Source organism: Brienomyrus brachyistius, chromosome 16, assembly GCF_023856365.1.
Source record: "Brienomyrus brachyistius isolate T26 chromosome 16, BBRACH_0.4, whole genome shotgun sequence".
In the NCBI taxonomy this organism is placed as follows: Eukaryota; Metazoa; Chordata; class Actinopteri; order Osteoglossiformes; family Mormyridae; genus Brienomyrus; species Brienomyrus brachyistius.
In genome coordinates this window covers 7651330-7671935 of record NC_064548.1, presented here as the reverse complement: position 1 = coordinate 7671935, position 20606 = coordinate 7651330, and the positions used below count along the sequence as shown (strand labels likewise).

The 20606-nt window shown below is 47.8% G+C and overlaps 1 protein-coding gene and 1 non-coding gene across 6 annotated transcripts in view; one reads left to right on the top strand and one right to left on the bottom strand.

Moving 5' to 3' along the window:
• Positions 1–20606, top strand: part of clasp1a (cytoplasmic linker associated protein 1a) — a 56728-nt gene that overhangs the window by 3694 nt on the left and 32428 nt on the right. For all 5 annotated transcript variants that reach the window (XM_048978898.1, XM_048978896.1, XM_048978899.1 and 2 more), the window contains exons 3-8: positions 8360–8438; positions 8555–8658; positions 9825–9916; positions 10061–10136; positions 10941–11038; positions 12093–12163. In XM_048978898.1, coding sequence (XP_048834855.1) covers positions 8360–8438; positions 8555–8658; positions 9825–9916; positions 10061–10136; positions 10941–11038; positions 12093–12163 — 520 coding nt within the window. The remainder of the gene's footprint in view (positions 1–8359; positions 8439–8554; positions 8659–9824; positions 9917–10060; positions 10137–10940; positions 11039–12092; positions 12164–20606) is intronic.
• LOC125710371 (U4atac minor spliceosomal RNA) lies at positions 7900–8029 on the bottom strand. Its single transcript, XR_007382976.1, has one exon. It is a non-coding gene; the product is annotated as a U4atac minor spliceosomal RNA (small nuclear RNA).

The window sequence follows — 20606 nt, the reverse complement described above, 5'->3', positions numbered from 1 at the left end:
GGAGAGTATAGGAAGGAAAATGCAGTCTGGCATCTACTCAGTTGTCCTGCAGTGTGGAATGGGCATCTGTTGTTCCATACTGCTTGCCGGGTGACGCAGGACTGGAGGATTTCCCAAACTGCCCATTTTATTATCGGCAAATGCCATAAAGATAAAGCAATGTTTTCTTTAAAAAAATCTGTACACCAAGCGCTGGGATAGGAGTTTCATACTCGTTGCTGTACCCCAGAATTTTGAGATGTTGCTGGTACCAATCTGAAGTCTGTTTGGTTCATAGTTGGTCAAAAGGTCCATGACCTGGTTTCTTGGTTGAGGTGTAGAAGAAGTAGTGATGATGAATGTGAATGAAGATGATGTGGAGGTGAAACCTCCAAAATGTAATGGAAGTCTGCATGCCTCTGGCAGGGAATGCTGTCATCAGAAATGAGCCCGGGATTCAGGAACCCAGACATTTCAAGGAGGACAGAGGGCCTGACCTCTCTTTCTGCATCCTCTCATTGACTCACGGACCTGACCTGCCTCTCTGCATCCCTCTGTTCTCATTGGCTTATGAGCCTGACTCCTCTCTCTGCATCCCTTTGCTCTCATTGGCCCGTAGGTCTGGACACTATGGCGTTTAATGATAAACCTGTGCGCAGCTACTTTTTTATTTATTTATTTTTTAGCTTGACTAACCACATTACTTGTGGCCTGATGAAATAAAATGAAATGTCACTGTGGTTGTGTTTTCCTGCAGCAATAGCATGCTGATGCCATGTGATCCACGTTATCGGGCTGAGCCCTGTGCGGACCCTGTATGTCGTTCTCCCCCTGTCCTCCTTTTCCCCTGCTTTTTCAGCTGGGCTCATCATGCCTGCTCTCGCTCTGATGCCACAGAGCTTCTGTGGACACTGGAGATAAACTGTCAGGAAGCCACACATGTGGAGCAGTGGTCAGGAGGCCCGCATGCGAGCTGACAGGCCTTAGTGGCAGCATTGCTGTGGCAGAATAGTGTAGGTGAAGGTTACGGCTCCCAGTGCCACAGCTTGGGTTCTCCTGAGGTTCTGATGGACGGACTGAAGTGTTTGGAACGAGTCCCAGGAGCACGAGCCTGAACGTGATTACTGTGAGCAGGTGTACAGATGAACGACACTGAACACAGACGCCATACAATGGGTATTTAGTATCATCCAGTGTGAAGCTCATGTGTCTGTGTTCCAAAACAAAAAATAAAAATCTCACTAAATTCAGAAGTTTCAATTGCATTTTCCTCTTGTAAAAATTGAATACTCCATTTTCAGGAGTGGTGGTCAGACTGTGTGTGTGTCTCTCTCTTCCTGTCCTGTGTATGTACATGCTCTCTGATGGATAGCCTATCTGATACCCAGTGTTTCCAGCTCTGGCGTGATCATGCACTGGATATTTAAATACTTTTGTCTGCCTTCCATATAGTACATGCTGTTTAAAAATTACTTTCTCCAAAATGTCATGATTTATAATAGTGCAGATTTAAGGCCACATTTTCTTGCATCAGTTACATTTTCAATCCAGCTATTTGCATTGAATCTGTCAGGTTTTATTCTGTCTGGTATATCAGTGGCATTGTGCCCCCCCCCCCTCAAATGCAAGCCCCCTGTGGCAGTGGTGGCGGATCTGGGGCAGCCGCGTCACAGCGGCTGATCGATGAGGCTGGGTAGCCGGCTGTGAGGCCACTGAGGCGGTGGGTGGGATGGGAGTAGAGTGTTGCATTGTGGGTCTGGCCCTATACCAGTGTGTTGGCTGATAGGAGATCCTCATCTTTCAGTCTGACGTGGATGAGATTGCGCCCCTTATGAGTTGTAATGCCATGGCAGCTGTATGCACTCCTTTATGAGAGGAGGACTCTCTTCTGGGTGATGCGACCATTGATGAGCCATCTGACCTGAGGATCTTAAATTTCTCAGTCGTCTTCAGCAGCTTCTCAAAGGGCTTCCTTCCTCTTAGGGACATCGCTGATGAGTGTGGGTTTGGGGTTCTGTTTCAGTGTCTTCGGATTCTGTCCTCCTGGTTCAGTGGATGGGCTCCCCTTCCTGTGGATTAGGCGTCATTCTTGTCTAGCTAAGCGGATGTCACTCACCTTTCCTTCACACCTTCTGTAAGCTTGCTTTCTGAAGAGGAACATGCTGTCTGTTTTAAAATGGCTGCCCCTGGTCATCCTGTTGTGATGGGGGAAATGCCCATAAGTTGCACGTTTTCTCTGTCGCGCGGCAGCAGTCTGCTATTGTCGCCACGCCGAGGGGGGAGGCAGGTCTTCGGACAGCTGCCAGGCGCCTGGCCACCGCTGGCTGTAATCCTGTCTCCTTATAAGGAGGCTGTTGTATCCTTGGCTGGGGCGGCGGGTGACGACGGCACGCTGCACTGAAGCAATGCTTTGGAAGAGCTGCTATGTCTTTGGCTTGCCCTGCCAACAGTGTTGCCTCTCACTCACTAATTATAAATTGACATTTTTCTTGTTTGGGTGTGATAGTGGCGGCCCTCTTGCCTGCCTGCCTGCCTGCCTGCCTGCATCAGGTGATTTGTGGGGACTTCTGGCAGACACAATCCCTGTCCTCCACTTCTCTGTGATGCATGGCCGCTGAGCCCCATCCTGTCCCAAATGCGGCCTGGCAGGATTGTCTAATTTTTTCAAACGATCTCACACTCGGGCAGCTCAGGTTTTGACTCTCTCTCTCTCTCTCGGAGGTGTTGTGCTGGTAAAGTCATTCAGCCAGCAAAGCAGTGTGTGCTGCTCCTTGCTCCACACATTATCAGCGTTATTTTGATATCTTTCAGCACACAGGCCTGAACTTGCTCCGTTTATGGATGTAAGCGCCCTCTTTAATCAGCCGAGTAGGCAGCTCGATGACTCGTACACCAAGGTGAGGATCCTTCTGGAAGTGCGTCCTTTGAGCTCTCGCCTTTACCCCCAAGCTGCTCCGTGTATGATAAAAATAAAGCTTTAAACAGTGTCCCTGTCTTGTGTTTACGGCTTGGCAGCTTTTTTTCCCTTGGGGTCTTTAGGCAAGGTGCGGTGAGGCTGCAAGATGTGCTGTGATTCCCATGCGACGGGCACAGAGAACCTTTTCACTGTCACTGCTCAAGGCCAGATCAGTGCATCTTCAACAAACTTTCACATCCCATCCAAAAAAGGCTTTGAAACCTTTTTTTGTGCAGCAGTAATATCACATGGGGATACAAAGTCAGATTTTAGGATGCTGTCACGGGATGGTAAACTTTTAAGATTTCTCTTTAGAAAACATACCTCTACTACTAAATAAAGCTGATTAGTATTACGCCAAGAGAACTATTTAATTTGTTGGCTGCTGATAAATAGGACTATGTCTAGGTTCATATTAGTGATTTATTTCAGTTGTGACACCAGGCCAGGCCCTGTCACGTCCCTGCAAACCGGCGTGTGCTATTCAACAAAGGTGGTGTGTTATGCCTGTGTGCCACTCTGCCTCAAGCCCCAGATTAGCAAGTGGGGTGAATGACTGCGAGGCTCATATTGGTCTTGTAATTAGGTTACTGGTTAGTGAAGAACAGGAAAGGGGTAGTGGCCTGTGTGAATAATGAAAGGAGAGCAGCTTTCAATCAGTAGGCAGGTGGGAGGTGCTTTGTCTATATGTAGGGCATTGAGATGAGAGCATAGCAGAGACTGCCAGTCAGCCTATGAGTAGGAGGGGTCTGTCTTGTCTAGAGCATTTAGGGGGGGGGCATAGCAGAAACCGCCAATCGACAGGCAAGTGGGAGGAATCTGTGTGTGTGTGTGGGCAGCAGGGGTGGGCATAGCAAAAACTGCCAATCAGCAGGGAAGTGGGAGGGATCTGTGTGTTTATGGGTGTGACCTGTAGGGGTTGGCATACAGAAACTGCCAATCAGCAGGGAAGTGGGAGGGATCTGTGTGTGTGTGGTGGCCAGCAGAGGTGGACATAAAAACTTCCAATCAGCAGCCAAGTGGGAGGGATCTGTCTACATATTCTTGGTGTGCCTGACCTGTATTTCTAACCCTTCAATAAATTAAAAAAAGCAAATGCTATAGCAGCTTTCAGTGTTTCACTGAAGCATTTCATTAGCCCCCATGCTGTGTCACATGGCGCTGATGTGCTGATTGCTCCAGGTGGCTGTGTTTCCTGAGGCCCCCTGCTGGTGATAGCTGATAAGTGAAGAGTGCCCTGGGTCAGTGGGGTGGGTGGGAGGGGTTGTGCTTTGTTAAGTTCTGCCTGGATGGTCTGGGGGGAGCTGAACTGCCAGGCATCAATACAGAAGCCGCCAGAAACTATGGCACCCCCCAGCTGGCATAGTGGGAACCCTGGCCAGGCGGGGAATGCTCATAAAAGGTGTGGTATTTTTGGGTGGAGGAGCTATTTCAGGGAATATGGACAGGTGTGAGGGCCTCCCTCACCCCGACAGCCTGCGGGTGGTGGACGCTTGGGAAACCACGTGCTGTGCCAGCCCTCGGCCTGTTCATGTTTCCCCGGTGTTGGCATGGCCTAGCCCCTCCCCTGTCAGTGGCACGCTGCACGATGGTCACCCTCCCCTGACATTCTGATGGAGGTTAGTGAGTCTTCTCCTCCCTCCTCCAGTTAGAAGCACATAGTCTGTACGGCTCACAACTCATGACGGCTGGAGGATTTGGCGTCGGGGTCCCGGTAAATGGGCCTGCAGTGCACACCCGCGGTCCACTGTGCAACTGCTGTAATTCACTGTGTAGCCCAGGAGGTTACAGATTTGGGGCTATACACAGAAGGTCATGGCTGGGTGGCCCTGCCCCCTCACAGACACTCTTCCCCAAAGGGAGAGTCCGCAGCACCTGCAAACATGAGTGATTTCGTCTATAAACCTAATGCGTCCGAGTGTTTCTCGAACCCCATCAGAGGCTGACCCTAGGCCCTGTGATGCAGTGTCAGACGACACAATAATCCCATGACACTCACTGTCCCACCCACACCGCAGCCCTTGGGACTGGAGCCAACCTGAGTCAGATGACGCACGTTGACGAGCGCTGTGCCCTGTGGCCTTGGTTCTGGGCCGCAGCCCGCAGTGGGAATGCAGGCTGGGAGCGGCCCACTCGCGACAGCTGATGCCATGAGGTGCTGAGTGGCCATATGGGTCTGCTCACGTCCGTCCATCAGCCACTTATCATTAGACGTGTGATTCCAACCGCCAACCCAGGAGGCAGTGGTGCTAACTATTGTACTATCGTGTGACAAGCTTCAGTAAATATTCAGTTTAGCTTGTGACATCGCCACCTGCTGGCAGAGTGCAGTTTTCCCTCATAGCTCGATCCAACAGCTCCTGCTAAGCGTGTGGAGTAGAGATGGAGCGCCTGATTATTTGTGTTTTGTTTCGCTGCTCAGAGAGGGAATCTGTTTGTATTGAGCATTCCCAGGCCTGCCGCACATTGCAGGGCCAGGCCTGCTCTGTGTGTTTGCTGAGTCACCGCACTGCCAGCCCCTGCTCCTTCTCCCCTGTAGATACACTCATTCTCTGGGTTGCTGCTACCGTCCAGGGTCAGTATGAAGAAAAGAACTCCAGCTGGTGCTCAGTGACAGGGAAGCCTACAGGCTGGAGCAGGGTTTCTTGAGTAATTAGCGGACTTGGTGAGTGTGACCCATAGCTTATTCACGGCAAACTCTGCAGCAGCAGCGTTTCCCCTACCATTATATTGGGTGCCCTGCCCCCCCTTGAAGGTCAAGTTAGTTCTATTGAATTTTATTTTCTATATAGCGCCAGATCACAACAGAAGTCATTTAAGGTCACCTTTCCTATAGAACAGGTCTATACATTGTCCTTTTATTTAGCAAAGTAAATAGCCTTATGTTATATATCTTATTTACACAACAGCTTGTTATTTTTGTCTGTATACGGTCGCGCGTTTACAATTCTCTTGTAGTTCCGGCCCAATGTGTGCATAGAGACATGTGCGTGTACACACAGGTGAGCACTCTCCCACCAGCGGACAGAGAGCGCGTGTCGGAAAATTTGTCGTGTAAGCCACCCGGTCAGCGGTGTGAACTGTGAGAGGGACTTCTCCACCATGAACAGGATAATAAATACATTTCACAATGGGATTTTATATATGTGTTTATGAATGTTCTTCCAGAAGCCCAGAAAGATACACTGCAGTGACAAAAGCTGCACACTTCGTGGATAATTGTCATACAAAGAAATGTTCTGATGTTTAGTTCAGTTGTTATATTGACTGCTGTCATTAAAAGAAACACATTAACACCATGAATCCTGTCTGTGTCCATCTGCCTCCACCCCCCCGCCCCCGCGAAAGCTGTAAACTTAGGGGAAACACTGCGCAGTGTCGCTAATTCATGAAGAGCAGTGCATTGTGGGAAGACCTTTCGATTGTTAGCAGAGAGGTGAGGCCTGTGGCCAGGGTTCATGGCTCCTTTGTGAGATTGAACTTCTGCAGGTGTAGCTGTGACCTGACGGGGGCAGATGGGGTCCTGCTGTGATGTTAAGGTGTCACCGTGGATGGGGATGGTCAGCAGTGTGCACGGTTACGGCTAACCGAATAGCCTCCATGGTTTTGTGGGCTATTGATCTGTTCTGACCTCAGTTGGCCTGATAAGGTTATTTCTCAAGGCTAGGTAGTGGGTCAGCCTGGATATGTTGCCCATGAAGGGGGTGGATTTGTACCAGTGACATCAGTTGGGTCATGTCTCAGTGTCAGCGTTTGGTGACTAGCACTCTAGTATACACACGTGAAGATGGTGGGAAAGGTGCTTGATTTAGAATCTTTTGCTGTGATTACGGCCACCGTCCAGGTGGTGCTGGTTTGTAAAGTCATGCTGAAGCTTCTTTGTGTCAGACGGTGTATTCATGGCTAAAACGCAGCTGCCCTGTTGCTGCTGCATGATTATCCCCTTCAACCTCAGCTTTCACACTCTCTGTCTCGGCTGGGAATTTCAAGGTGAGCCCGGTTCTTAAATGCTGACAAAATCAGAGCTGCTCTTTGCCATCACCTCTGTCCTCATGTTTTCAGTGATTCGAGACTCCGTGCTAATGTGGAAAGATGCGATTAAGAAAAACTAAATAAAGCCTCCAGGACGGGGGGGGGGGGGCATACAACCAGCGATGCCTTGTGAGGGTGGCCGCTACACATGGCTAGTCTGTGTGTTTCGCATTCGTTAGTAACTATTGGGTAGGTTTTTAGCTGGGGGGTGGGGCAGCAAGCTGCCCATCTGTTGGGCAGGCTAGGAGGGGGGAAGGGGGTGGGGAGAGGAGGACAAGATGGCGCACGGCTGAGGAGACAGGCACGGCGATCTGCCAGACAGAAGCTATGGGGGGTGTGGTGGCAGGCGTGGAGCTGACAGCCACCTCGAGTGTGTGTGAGGAAGGTCTCTGCATATGTGGCTTTGTACAATTGTGTGTGTGTGTGTGTGTGTGTGTGAGAGAGAGAGAGAGAGAGGGAGATGTGAATAAAGGTAGTTTGAAAAATGTGCCTATCACGGATGAGTGTGTCTGGGCTGGCCAGCATGTGTGTTTTTAGAATGAAATGTGTTTGTGGTGTGACAGCAGGCATGCATGTGTGCAATGAAGGATCCTTATGGTGAGACAGGTATTATGTACGACAGTTTTAAGGATCTCTGTGTATGGAGTGAACAAGGTAACAAAAACATCCTCGAAATGCAGATTTTCAAATACTGCCAATGAAATTGGAGTTCGTCATGGAGTCTTATGGCTAAACATAATTAATATACAGGAGCATTTTAATGTAGTTACTACACATTGTCTATTTCCGAGGGAATGTGTCTTGAATAATAGAGTAAATCTTTGCTTTCGTGGGATTAACAGTTCCCTTTTCTACCTATAGATGGCAGCATTACCTAGTTCGTTAGATTGTTATGTATGTTTTTCTTTTTTCTTTAATAACCCACGGTGAAGGGTTCCAAAAATTGCACCCGTGCCTGAACGAGACGCTCAGGTGGTGCGGGATGTGTTGTTGTGGTGTTAGCAGGGATGCCCTCGCTAAACGCTCATTGGACAGCCCGTATCACCCCAAGACAAGGAAGGTTATTCGAGTATGGGCAGGAAAGCTATGCTTAAAAAGCACTCCACATCCGCTTCAGGGTTGGTGCCCAAAAAAGACATTGTTTTATTTTACGGTTTCCTCACATCTCAGAATCATATTTTCGTTCAAAAAGCAGCTGCTGGAAGTTAATGCTGTCCTTGTAAATTATGATTAAAACGGTGAGATGCCATATTACCCATAATCCTTTGCAACATATTTTTGCAATGTTGGATTGATATAATTTGAATGATTTTAAAAATTCTTTAAAGTCTTCAAATACAATGATTATGCTCACATTTTGACATATTTCTTTGTTTTTTTTTTTTTGTTAAGGTGGCTTTGCTAGGAATGGACATTCTGTCTGCTTTAGTGACCCGGTTACAAGACCGCTTCAGAGCCCAGATTGGCACAGGTAAATGGTCTCTGTCCTAACTTCATGGCATGCTTTAATCAGTCCTTCTGACACCTCTTTAAGGTTAAGGTTGCGGGCTGCCCCCCCCCCCCCCCCGCATCTCTTTGTTCTCCCAGTGCTGCCGAGTTTGATAGACCGATTGGGAGATGCAAAAGACCAGGTGAGAGACCAGGATCAAGCTCTGCTGCTGAAGATCATGGAGCAGGCTGCCAACCCTCAGGTACCCTCTCACGCACATACACATATCACATATACACCAAACACACACAGACCAAATACACGCACTCACATGCCATACACACACACACACACACACACACACACACACACCACATGCACACACCATGCACATACATGTCACACACACACACACACACATACCACATATACACCAAACACACACAGACCAAATACACGCACACTCACATACCAAACACACACACACACTCACCATGCACACACACACTTATATATGCACATATACACGCACACATGGTATACACACACACACATATCACATATACACCAAGCACACACACACACACACACGCACATACACATATCACATATACACCAAGCACACACAGACCAAATACACGCACTCACATGCCATACACACACACACACACACACACACACACACACACACCACATGCACACACCATGCACATACATGTCACACACACACACACACACACACACACACACACATACCACATATACACCAAACACACACAGACCAAATACACGCACACTCACATACCAAACACACACACACACACACACACACACACGCACATACACATATCACATATACACCAAACACACACAGACCAAATACACGCACTCACATACCAAACACACACACACTCACCATGCACACACACACTTATATATGCACATATACACGCACACATGGTATACACACACACTCTGTATAGCCTACACACCACATATGTACACACACAGGCACACACACACATGTAGCTATCTAAATGGGGACCTTCCATTGATTTCTATGGAAAAACCCTAATCTCAATCACAACACCCTTAACCCCTACCCAGCTCTAACCTTAACCATAAGTAACTAAACAAAATATGACACTAAAATACGGCATTTTTACTTTTTTGATTACTGCATTTTGGGGACATTTTAGCCCCCAGATGTGATCTGTGTAACCCCACACACATACACACACTCCCCCATAGTCCTCATGGCCGTAGCCTAACCACAGTGTATTAAAGTGTTGTATGAAAGTAATCATGTAGTGTCTGACATTGCAGAATGGCCGAGTGCGTTTGCCTTCTTTAAGGGATTCGGGGTGTGTGTAACAGCAGAGTGTGTGTAAGCCCATCAGCAGCTCTGCCTTTTGGGTTTCCTTGCAGTACGTGTGGGACAGGATGCTGGGCGGTTTCAAGCACAAGAACAACCGGAGCAGGGAGGGGGTCTGTCTCTGTCTGGTCGCCACCCTCAGCGTGTGAGTGCCATCGTCGCGAGGTCACACAGCAGTGCTGCAGTGGCCGCTCCCTTTGAGGGAGGCTGTCTCTGATCTGCACCACCTGCACTCTTTCTGTTGAATAAATGGAGACCCAGCGCACTAATTTCATCTTTTGACTTTCAGATATGGAGCTCAAGGTTTAACCCTCAGCAAGATTGTACCACATATATGTAACCTGTTAGGAGATCCCACAAGCCAGGTACTCTCTGCTGCCCACGCATATTCACCAGTGTGACTCATCTGTGACCCATATAAAAGACGTTGAAGCCAGAGAAACGGCTTACACGAGTTATCTTACACGAGTTTCTTGAGCCCCCTAGTGGTTGGTAATTGTACACCATGTCCATGCTGAGATCGTAGGAAAGAATCATTTTCTAGCGGTTTGTCTATCTCAACACTAATAGTGTATTTGGGTGGGCAAAGATAATTTATGATTATTTCCAACATTTATTTTTGTTTGACTGAATAATTCGATTTAGTAGTCTAATATATTTATATTTTATTTATCCAAAATACTGTATTCATTATAATAGGACTGTCTAAATATTTTGTTTATGTTGTTGGAAACTGTATGATCATTAAGGAGCAATATGTACATAAGGCTCTGCATTACCCTCACTGGCATGCAACTTTAAACTGCAGTAAATGTCCTCCTATCCTTCATTCATTCATGCTGCTGTACTGTCTCTTCCCGATCTCCCCTTTTAGCCTGTCCTGTGATTGGGCAGATCCATCACAGACCCCACCCCCCAAGTCACAGAACTTGGAGCATTGCTTTTTTTTAGGCACATCCTGTTCATAGACACACCCACATAGAACTTTCCTGCTGCTTCCAGGCCTCTGTCATCACAGGAACAGCACTTCCTGTCCAGAATAGGAAGCCCACCCCCATCAGCTCACAGCTGTAGACTCTCACATGACCCCCATGGACGAGACTCTCACAGGGCGTTTCTATGGTGCCAGTCAGTTTGATCCTGTCTTAGAGCTGACTTTTCCTTTGCAGGTCCGAGATGGGGCCATGAACTGTCTTGTGGAAATCTACCGGCACGTCGGTGAGAGAGTACGGATAGACCTCAGTAAGAAGGGCCTGCCCCAATCACGGTATGCATAACCACGACCCCCCCTACGCTATGATGGAAGCTCACGAAAGCTGCCGGTTTCCAGCGTAGCAAAGACAGCCGTTAGCTTTTCTTCTGAAGGTGTAGCTGTTGCCTTAATGGTTAAAATGTTCTCGGGGATAAAAGCTGACTTTTTAAATAACCTTCATTCACTGCACTTCAGTAACACATTATTGGTGCTTTTCAGGTCATGTTTTTAAAGTTATGCTATGAAAATGTCCTTGAGGCCTGAGTATGTGATTAATCCGCCTCACGCCCGGAATCCGGCTTATTCATATGGTGACATAAATAGCAATTTAATGTTATAGGAGTCGCATTATAATGGACTATGTTATTGTGCTCTAGAGCAGTCAGGCTGCAGGATAACAGAACGTTATGATAAGTGATCTCTTTACTTGTGTGAGTTTAGTTTTTAAAGCTGTAAGTGGCACTTAATGGCTGCTAGGTGGGACCGTATTATAACCGCACCAACTGTAACTGTGCTGTCACCCGAGAACGATAAAATTTTACAATAGTGCACACTGTCAGTTTTATGTTGACTTCCGTAACCTTCATGCAAAGCCAGATCCATGGAGACACGTTGCAGCTGTAAATTGTACATGAAAGACTTTGTTGCTTCTTACTGTCAAGTTAACTTTTTATTTATTCGAAGCAGACACTAAAATGCTCTAGTGTTGATGTAGTAGTAAAGACTCTAATAGCGGTTTGATAATGCAGCAGAAAAGTATTAATGCAAATTCTTATTAGTAAGAGGCATTATTGTAAAGGTTCATGGCAGTACAGGTGGACACAGTTTCTCTGTGCTCTGAGCAGAGGTGGAGATTTCAGGTCCAGAGACTACAAATCCAGACCACGATTTTGTTTCAACCAACCAGTTGAGTATAAAGAGTCACAGTCACAGGATACTCAACTGGTTGGTTGAAACTAAATCTTGGTCTGGATTTGTACTCTCTGGATCTGAAATTTCCATCTTCTGCTGTGAGTGGGGCGCTTCTCTCGCCTGCTTTGGCTCTGACCTGCTTGATGTGTCTCTTTAGGTTGAATGTAATCTTCAGTAAATTTGATGAAGTCCAAAGATCTGGGAACATGATCCTGTCATCTGCCTCAGGTGAGTTACTTGACATTCGGGTCTGGGACTGTCTCATCCAGGGTGTGTACATGTGAGTGACTTTGGGTTGGCTGGAAGCTCGGAGGGAAACCGCCATCGTGGCTCATGTCTCTGGGAATAAAGGGAGCAGGATGAAAAGATCAATCTGGCATGAACCATAATGCCTGCGGCCCATTCAGGACATCAGGTGTTGTGACAAGCAGGGGGATTCTTGTTTGTTTGTGTTTGTTTATGAGTGCAGGTCTGGCTGTCTGCCAGAGGGGGGAGCATTGACACGACGTCTTGCCAGTTCATTTCCAAAGAACTCTTCTTTTGCATGATAGCGGAAGGGGATAGCAGGCGGATGAGAGCCGGTTTAGGACCCATTTCACACAGGAAGTGGGCAGCTTAGGGCTAGGGGTGTCTCTGACCCCCTGCCTTGTGTGTGCAGACGTGGCCGCCAGAGAGAGAACTGCCTCAAGGTCGATTAAGGGGGAGTGACGACTTTAAGCAGGGATCTCTCAGACAAAACCGATGGGGCGTCTGCAGTGGCTGCCTTACATTCAAGAGCGTGGGTGATGATGATGATGATGAAGATGATTGTTATTAGCATCTATATAGGCATAGGTAGTTCATAAATTCACTTGCTTGCTAAGTGCTTGTTCTTTCATTTGAAGAAGAATTTAATTATCCAAAAGCTGAGAAACTGAAGGATCAGGGTGTTGTGTTACATTGAAGGCTCAGGGTGTTATGTTACATTAAAGGGTTGGGGTGTTGTGTTACATGGCAAAGTGGGGGAGTTTCCCTGGCTCTTCATCATGTTGCGTTCAGCCCAGCATTTACTGGTCCTGTTACATTCTTTCCACATATACGGTATGATCTCTCTCCCTCAAATAGGAACTTCATTCCTGCAACCGAACGTATGTCAGTTGTCTGTTGTGTTGTCCTCATTTCCCCAGAATGCCTCTGTTAACCTCATTCACTCGACTCGTGTTCCCATCCTGGGGGTGTCTGTACAAGGTCACGTTCTTGCTCAGCTGAAAGCATCCCTGATCTCGATGTTGCTGGGGCCCAGCGCAGTGTATTGTAGGTCGTGGGGGGGGGGGGGTTGAGGTAGTTCTACTTTCAGAGGAAGCATCATGTTCTGGATGGATTCCGACCCAGGCGGGATGCAGATACTAATCTGTCCGTTTGGCGAGGTCCGCTTGACAATCGTGAGGTAACATTTATACTATGGTAATAATAGGAGACTCGGGTGGGATCAGGGTGAAATCTGCATGTGCCGCATGTGTTGAGTTATGGTAGCATATGGGTGTGGCTTTTTGTGTGTCACATGTCCGCTATATGTGCCACATCTGTCAGGGGCGAGTAGCAGATCCGTCTGAGGACAGTGATAGTGGGAGAGGGGGGCACCTGTGCTGGAAACCTAGTGCCTCTGCCTCTTACTCACTCACTCACTCACTCACTCACTCACTCACTGACACACACACACACAGAGTTCATATATTCCTATCATTTTGGGGACTCTCAATTCATTTCTAGGACATAACCCTAACCCTAACTATGATAATGTAACCCTTATTCAGCCCTAACCTTAACCGTAAGTAACCAAACAAAATACAAGACTTCTGGAATTTTATAGTTTTTAGATTGCATGAACAATTTTTTTAAATTGAGGTTTATATTGTGGAGACTTGAAAAATGTCCCCACAAGCTAAAACGTGACAGCATTTTGTCCCCACGATGTGCTAAATACAAACCTGCAGACAAACAAAAATGCACAGACACAGACACAAAGACACAGACTCACACACACACATACACATACACACACACTCGCCTGCAGGCTCAGGGTGTGCTCACAGCAGAATGTCTCTATTCACACATCTAAAACGGCACTGAACATCTTAAGAAGCTTGATCATCTCTCTGTACTGATGATCTACTTTCCTCAGCTCTAGCGTTGCATTCTGCAGATTAGTGGGGGCATTAAACTGGTTTTCTGTGCAGTTTCTGGCTGGGTCTGGTCTCTCTGGAGTGGGGGGGCAGCCACCTCCGAGCACAGCTGTTTCCTGGACAGGGCCGGGCTCAGAAGACGTAGGAAGGCTCTTATTTTGAAAGAGGTGGCACTCACTGTCACGAGTTTTAGTGGGGGAGGTGGTTGCGGAGAGGTGCGGTGACGACCGGAGCAGCTCCACACTCGTCTGGTCCTCTTGGTGTGAGGACCGCGCTTCTGCGCCATGGTCGCTGGAGGAGGTGAGGCAGCAGCGCCGTTTAATCGTACAGTGATGGGAAAGGAGGGGGTCTCTCTGGGGGAGGGGGTCTCTCTGGGGGAGGGGGCATCTGAGGCATGGGGGTGCTGAAATGCTGCTCTGCTCAGGCAGCCATACCGTCTACTGGTGCCGTGTGTATGTGGGTGGGGAGGGGGGTTAATATTTAAAGTCACTCTGGCACCAAACGTGTTTCCACCAGGATTAACGATACAGCCTCTGTGTTTATGCTGCAGTTCTTTTAAACATTTATGGGCAAGTGATGCTGTACATGCGAGAGTCACACGTGTCTGTGTGTTTGCTGGAAATGCTGTTCGAGCCCAACGAGCCATTTCGGATCCTGCTGAATGTGCTCGGGAATGGCAATGGAGTGTTTGTATAGCACAGTGTCTCTTCATTACCCTGGAAAAACGAACTGGGATGCCGAGGTCTGGGAGCCGCCACACCAAAGGGGCTTTTGTGCCGCCGGGGGCAGTTGTCACAGTGACCCCCTTGTCCCCAATCCCCAGTGCTGGGTCCTCCGCTCAAAGTGCTCATTGTCACTGAACGATCACTGCTCTGTCTGGGTTTTGTGCTGCGCTCTTAGACGACTCAGTGATTATGTGGGTGACGTACAGCTTAGCGTGCGCCAGGCAGTGGTTATGTGCGTAGCATGTGTATGCTGTCAGACGCCTGCTCAGAGGTGTAAATTATGCGGTCGAGGTGGAACGGCAGGGGATCGCAGAGCGCAGGGGATCGCAGCCTGGTTTAAATGGGACTGTAAGACAGATGTAATGTTAAAGAGCCATTTCTGAAGTGACCATTTTTATCGATGTGTGATTGTCAGCAAGGGAGAGTTTCTGTTTAGCAAAGCACTGACTTTTACCCTCAGGCCAGGCCTGCATTTGGACAGCGTGCACGTGCTGACTCTGCCTGTGCCCATCTAATGTGGTGATCTTAGCTTTTCTGGCTGCATTGAGCCGTAAGTAGAAGGCATTAATACACTGTAACCATAACCTTACGCAAATGGACCAATCACGTATGGTATGCGTGGTTCCTCATCCAATCCAGTGTCATTCCTTTTTAGCATTCGAATGACAAAGGCAGTATGACGAGTTCACATGACGAAAAGCCTGCTCCCTGGGGCTGCCTGTCGCCTATATTTCCCTGTTATTCTTTTATCTGTTGAGTTCCACCCCAAGGTAAAGTTGGTGTCTGTAGCTGTTTCTTGACAAATACTGTATTGTCAGAAAAGGAAGTTATGGTTTTGTTCCTGGAGATCTCTTGTTTTATTTTTAAACAGAGATCCTGTTGCTCCTTTCAGAGCCTGTCGGGAAAGGCCAATACTGAAAAAGCTGACCGCTTATGATTTCCTAGGGTCGTCTGCATGTTGTGAGGGAAATGTGGTCGGAGTTTTCAAGCTAATGTTTTGGGGGTGTTTTAATCAGTATTTAGCATGAGCATGCTGATAGGTTAGAGTGCAGATAAGGTCTTCTGGGCAGTAGGATATTCAACAGCTGCTGGGCTTAAATACAGGGGGATTAAAGATTATTCTGACAGAAGATGTGTATCAAAGGCCTATATTACTGAATCATGGAAGAGCCGCAGCTCCTTTGTTGTATGAAGTCCCATAACCAACGGAAAGCTCCAGGGCACTGGCAAGCCATTAGGTAGCCATTAGGTTTCTGTTAGTGAGTCATCAGCTGCTAGCTAGGCGCTAACCAACCGTTATCGAACTGTTAGCCTACCAGCCATTAGCAAGCTGTTAGTCAGCCAGTAGCTTTTCATCGGCGAGCTGTCAGCTAGCCGTTAGCGAACCATTAGCCATCAATCAGCTAGCTCATTAGCCAGCTATTTTGTGAATAGTTAGCTGGCCGTTAGTGAGTCGTTAGCTAGCTGTTGGTGCTTTAGATGGAATGCGGTAGAGTGATTCCGGACGGCAGACAGGATCTGTAATGCAGTGTAATTTGCACCAGGGAGACTGGATCATTCACTTATAAAAGTGAAGAGTTGTATTTACCATGCTTAGAATGCCTGCCTAACAGAAAGCGTTACAAAACTGTAATAGTAAGTAAAATAAAAAAATAAACCATATGAGGAGTGTTTATTCTAATGTGGCTCAGTGAATAGGGGGGTGGGGGTATTATTGTATGGGTGGACAGGCTCCCTCAGCCTTGATCTGGCTGGCTTCTGTTTTTCCTGAGCCATCAGGCCCTGACCCCAAGCTGCAGCCTTTCCTGTGGCCCTCCGTGTCTTTCCTTTGTGCTGACATGGAAATGAGCACATTGTTTTTGTTATTCCTCTTAGTTTTACTGAGCCCTTCCTCCTGCCTTCATGTGGCGCTCTGCTTGCACTGCACGAAACGCAAGCTGGCTCTACCTCCTGGTATGACAGAGCCACAGCTTGCTTGACTTAAGCATGCACTTTTGCATTTAGGTCTGTATGTTTCATGGTGTCCTCCCAACCAGGTAGTAAGGTGATAGTGACTTCCTCTACCCTGAGGTGTCTCTTTACAGCCAAGCTACCATTTGGGTCTCCATGTGATGAACATGGAGTTCCCTGGGAAAGCTCTACAGCAGGGGACCTTATCAGCATTCTGTGTTACTCACAGATATTGTACAATACGCACCTTTCCTGAATAAAGGCCGTTTTTCAGACTGAAGCCTCCTGTGTCCTGATTTCCAGAATAACGGTTCTCTAGTGCACCTCAGTCTAATTAGGGAAACGAGTGCAGCGGGGGACGTGGACGGCTTGAGGTCCTGTGACTTCGACCAAGTCAAATGGGTGCCTAGCATGCATCCTGTGGTTTGTTGGTGGGGGGAGAGTGGATTTTAGCCCATGTTTGTGTATGTGTTCTCTGTGCTGTTAAACAGGGGCATACTGGTAAGATGCCCGCCGTGCGCCTACATGGATCTAAGCCTTTAGGAGGCATTGTTCGTGTTCTCTACCCGATTTTTCCAACTGGTCTGGATCAGGCGATCACCAGGCGGTTAGATCAGACTGGATCTTGCAGCCCCCTGGTGGATATGACAGCTCACTGCAGTCCTCTGTCACCAGCAGAATGCCACTGTAGATATTCAAAATAAATTGCCCCCATCGCCACCTCTTTAACCAACAAAGCTCCTCTCTTGTGGACTTTTATAAAGCTTTGTTCTCCTTCTACTTCAGAGATGCCTGTGGAAGGCTGCTGTTTGGTTGCTTTGAGGTCATTTTGAGGTCTCCCGGCTTAGGGGGCTTTCTGAGGGTACAGTTTCACTGGGTATTGTTGCCATGGTGATGTAAGCTGGGTGACATCATCGCAGTGGCACGGTAAGACTGAATGACGGAGCCCCTTCTTCGGCTCATGGCAACCGTCGCCGGGGCAGCAAAAGCTCATGGTAGCCGGGCTGTTATAGATGAGGTTCCTTTATGAGGATTCACACTCCTTTATGAGGATTTATGAGGGTTTAGTGCATTCCCCAAATATTCATGCCCCAAATAAGCGTAGGTCATTTCCCAGCCCAAGTGATTATTGTTAAGAAAAGTAAAGGAATCAACTGAGAGGCCTGGTTTGCTGACGGCTGCATATGGTCCGTCTGAGGATGGACAGAGCGAGTCTGTGCACATGGTCTCTCACAGCTGTTGTGCCTCCCAGTAGGACCAGTTTATATCTCCTTTGTTCACTCTGCCTACCCTGGGAGTGACGGGTCTAGGCGGACCAAACAGGTTTTCTTACAAATGGCCGTGTTTGCAAGTGTCTGTCTAATAGCATGAACACTCTGAACATGTGAATATCCTGAGGGTGTTGTAATGGCCTGTGTCACATGGGCTGTATTCCCATTAAAAGTTGTTTTCCAGTCGCTGAGGGGGGGGTCCCTCCGCCTTGTTATTGCTGCTTCCGGAGAGCCGTAGAGCTTGAAAAGCTCTGTGTTCGCAGAAAGTGCCGTGCTGTGTGGAATTGCTGAAAGAGGGAGCTGGGAATTGGATATGGTCTAGCTGCTAGCCATTTGAATATGACTCCTCACTGGACCTAAAAATACTTGGCTGGAAAAACATCAGCATTCCGAGCATGCTTCCGCACGCATTGCAGCTTTAAAAAGCTGAAGTGCAGGCTTAAAACCATCTGGACACCAAGCTCTCACTCAGACTCTATGCTGGAACAATGGAGGTGAAGTCCAGTCGCACGTGTCATCTGCACAACTCTTGTGGCCATCTAGTGGACAGAAGTGGCACTGCAGAGAAATGTGGGCAAACGTGATCCGCTAGAGGATCCCCAGAGTTAATTGAAGCAGTTAAAGGTGTTTTTGTCCCATCAAAATAAGGATGGAAGTATCTATGCTGTGTAGTGGGCAGCGGCTCCAGTGCTTGGCATCCGAAAGCACAGACTGGCAGTAGAATACAATAAACGTGAATAAGTGATCATCCACTGCTTAATGTCCCTGCTGGGGGCTGTTTGTGCAGTCAGATTACAGGTGTAATATTTAAAAATGTATTCATTTCTAAGTTGATGAAATGTTGGCCTGACAAATGAAGAGTTATATGAATCTCCGGAGTTCATTGAGGAATCGAGAAATCCCACCTGTGTATTGGCTGGAAGTGATTCTGTCTGTCATACATTGTATATTTCTATGTTTCTAGCCCCCAGCCTTTTTTGGTTAATGGCTTTACAGGCTCCTACACAGCAGTTGGGAGTAGGCAGACACCCCTAATGTGTAATGTGTTATGGAGCTGCTGTGTTTCATATGAACCACCAGATGGCGCAAGTTGAAGGGTAATTGATGAGTTGAATCTCTCTGATACCAGGTCCAGTACGTTTTTGTGTGTTAGATGATCACTGGATACAGTACTCTTGAAATATTAATTGTATGGCTCCTACCCTTTGGAGACTTGTACTTCTTGTCCATTTAATGTGGACAGCCCTGTTATCAGGGATGGACATAACTGTTACACATTTTGTTTGTGCATTTGCACTGCTATGCATTTTAACCTGTATACCACAAATGATGTAGAGGGATTTTGTTTTCATATCAGCGCAAATGCACATAAAATAAGTACGCATTTAAACTATTACCACAATCGATTGTCGCACATATTGTTTTTAAAGGTGAATGCGTACTTGTGTGCCAGTTATGTCCATGCCTGCCTGTTATCCTGACATTCACTTCTTCTAAGTCTGTTTGGACCACAGCTGCTATACAGAAGTGGCCGTTGGAGGAATGATCGTTCCGTCATTGATGCTTTGGCATCTCCTTTGCTGGCCCATACTGTAATTTCCCGTGTATTGTTACACATGCACACGCTGGTGCACTGAGTGGTGATGATGATGTCACGACAAAAGGCAGGGCTGTTTGTGAGAGGTGACCTCAAGTAAGGACCTGTGGGACCTGTCACCATGTTAAGTATGTGCCCCACACATTCCGCCACGCCCACTGCGATACATTCCGCCACGCCCACTGCGATACATTCCGCCACACCCACTGCGATACATTCCGCCACGCCCACCGGGATACATTCTGCCACACCCACTGGGATACATTCTGCCACGCCCACTGGGATACATTCCGCCATGCCCACCGGGATACATTCTGCCACGCCCACTGGGATACATTCCGCCCCGCCCACTGATATACATTCCACCCCGCCCATGCCGCCCTCTCAGGGTGCCTTCTGCCCCGCCCAATCGGGGATGATTTCCACTCCGCCACACCCACTTGGGATGCATTCTACCTCATGTTCTGCTTAATGCATTTGACATTTATGGCAACCATTAACTGAGCAGTGTTGTCTGGCATCATTAATAAAATTAATTACTCTTGTTATCCTTTCGGTTGTTTGAAGCCCCAAAAATGAATTATGTTGTGCTTTAGGAACAACATGATATCAACAAGGGAAATGACCCTGGTACATGCTAGCGAGGGCTGTCACACATGTATATGCATATATGGCTGGAGGGTGCTCCCCATGCATCAGACTGGCTGGATGGGAAACTCAGAGAAAGATGCAGGACTCCATCAGTCTTCCCAGGAACAGAGAGAGAAAGGAGGCTGAGAGCGAATGCCTGGGCTTCTCACACCCCTCTGGAACGTTCTGACTGCTGGGGCTGTGATTTTAAAGCACCTTCACTCACTCCCTCATCACCATCAGTTTTTAAGCGGTGGCTCATCATGACATCATGGCCGTCGGCTTCTCCATACTGCCAACCCTCATGGGACGGGATAGGAGGGACGGGATTGGCCC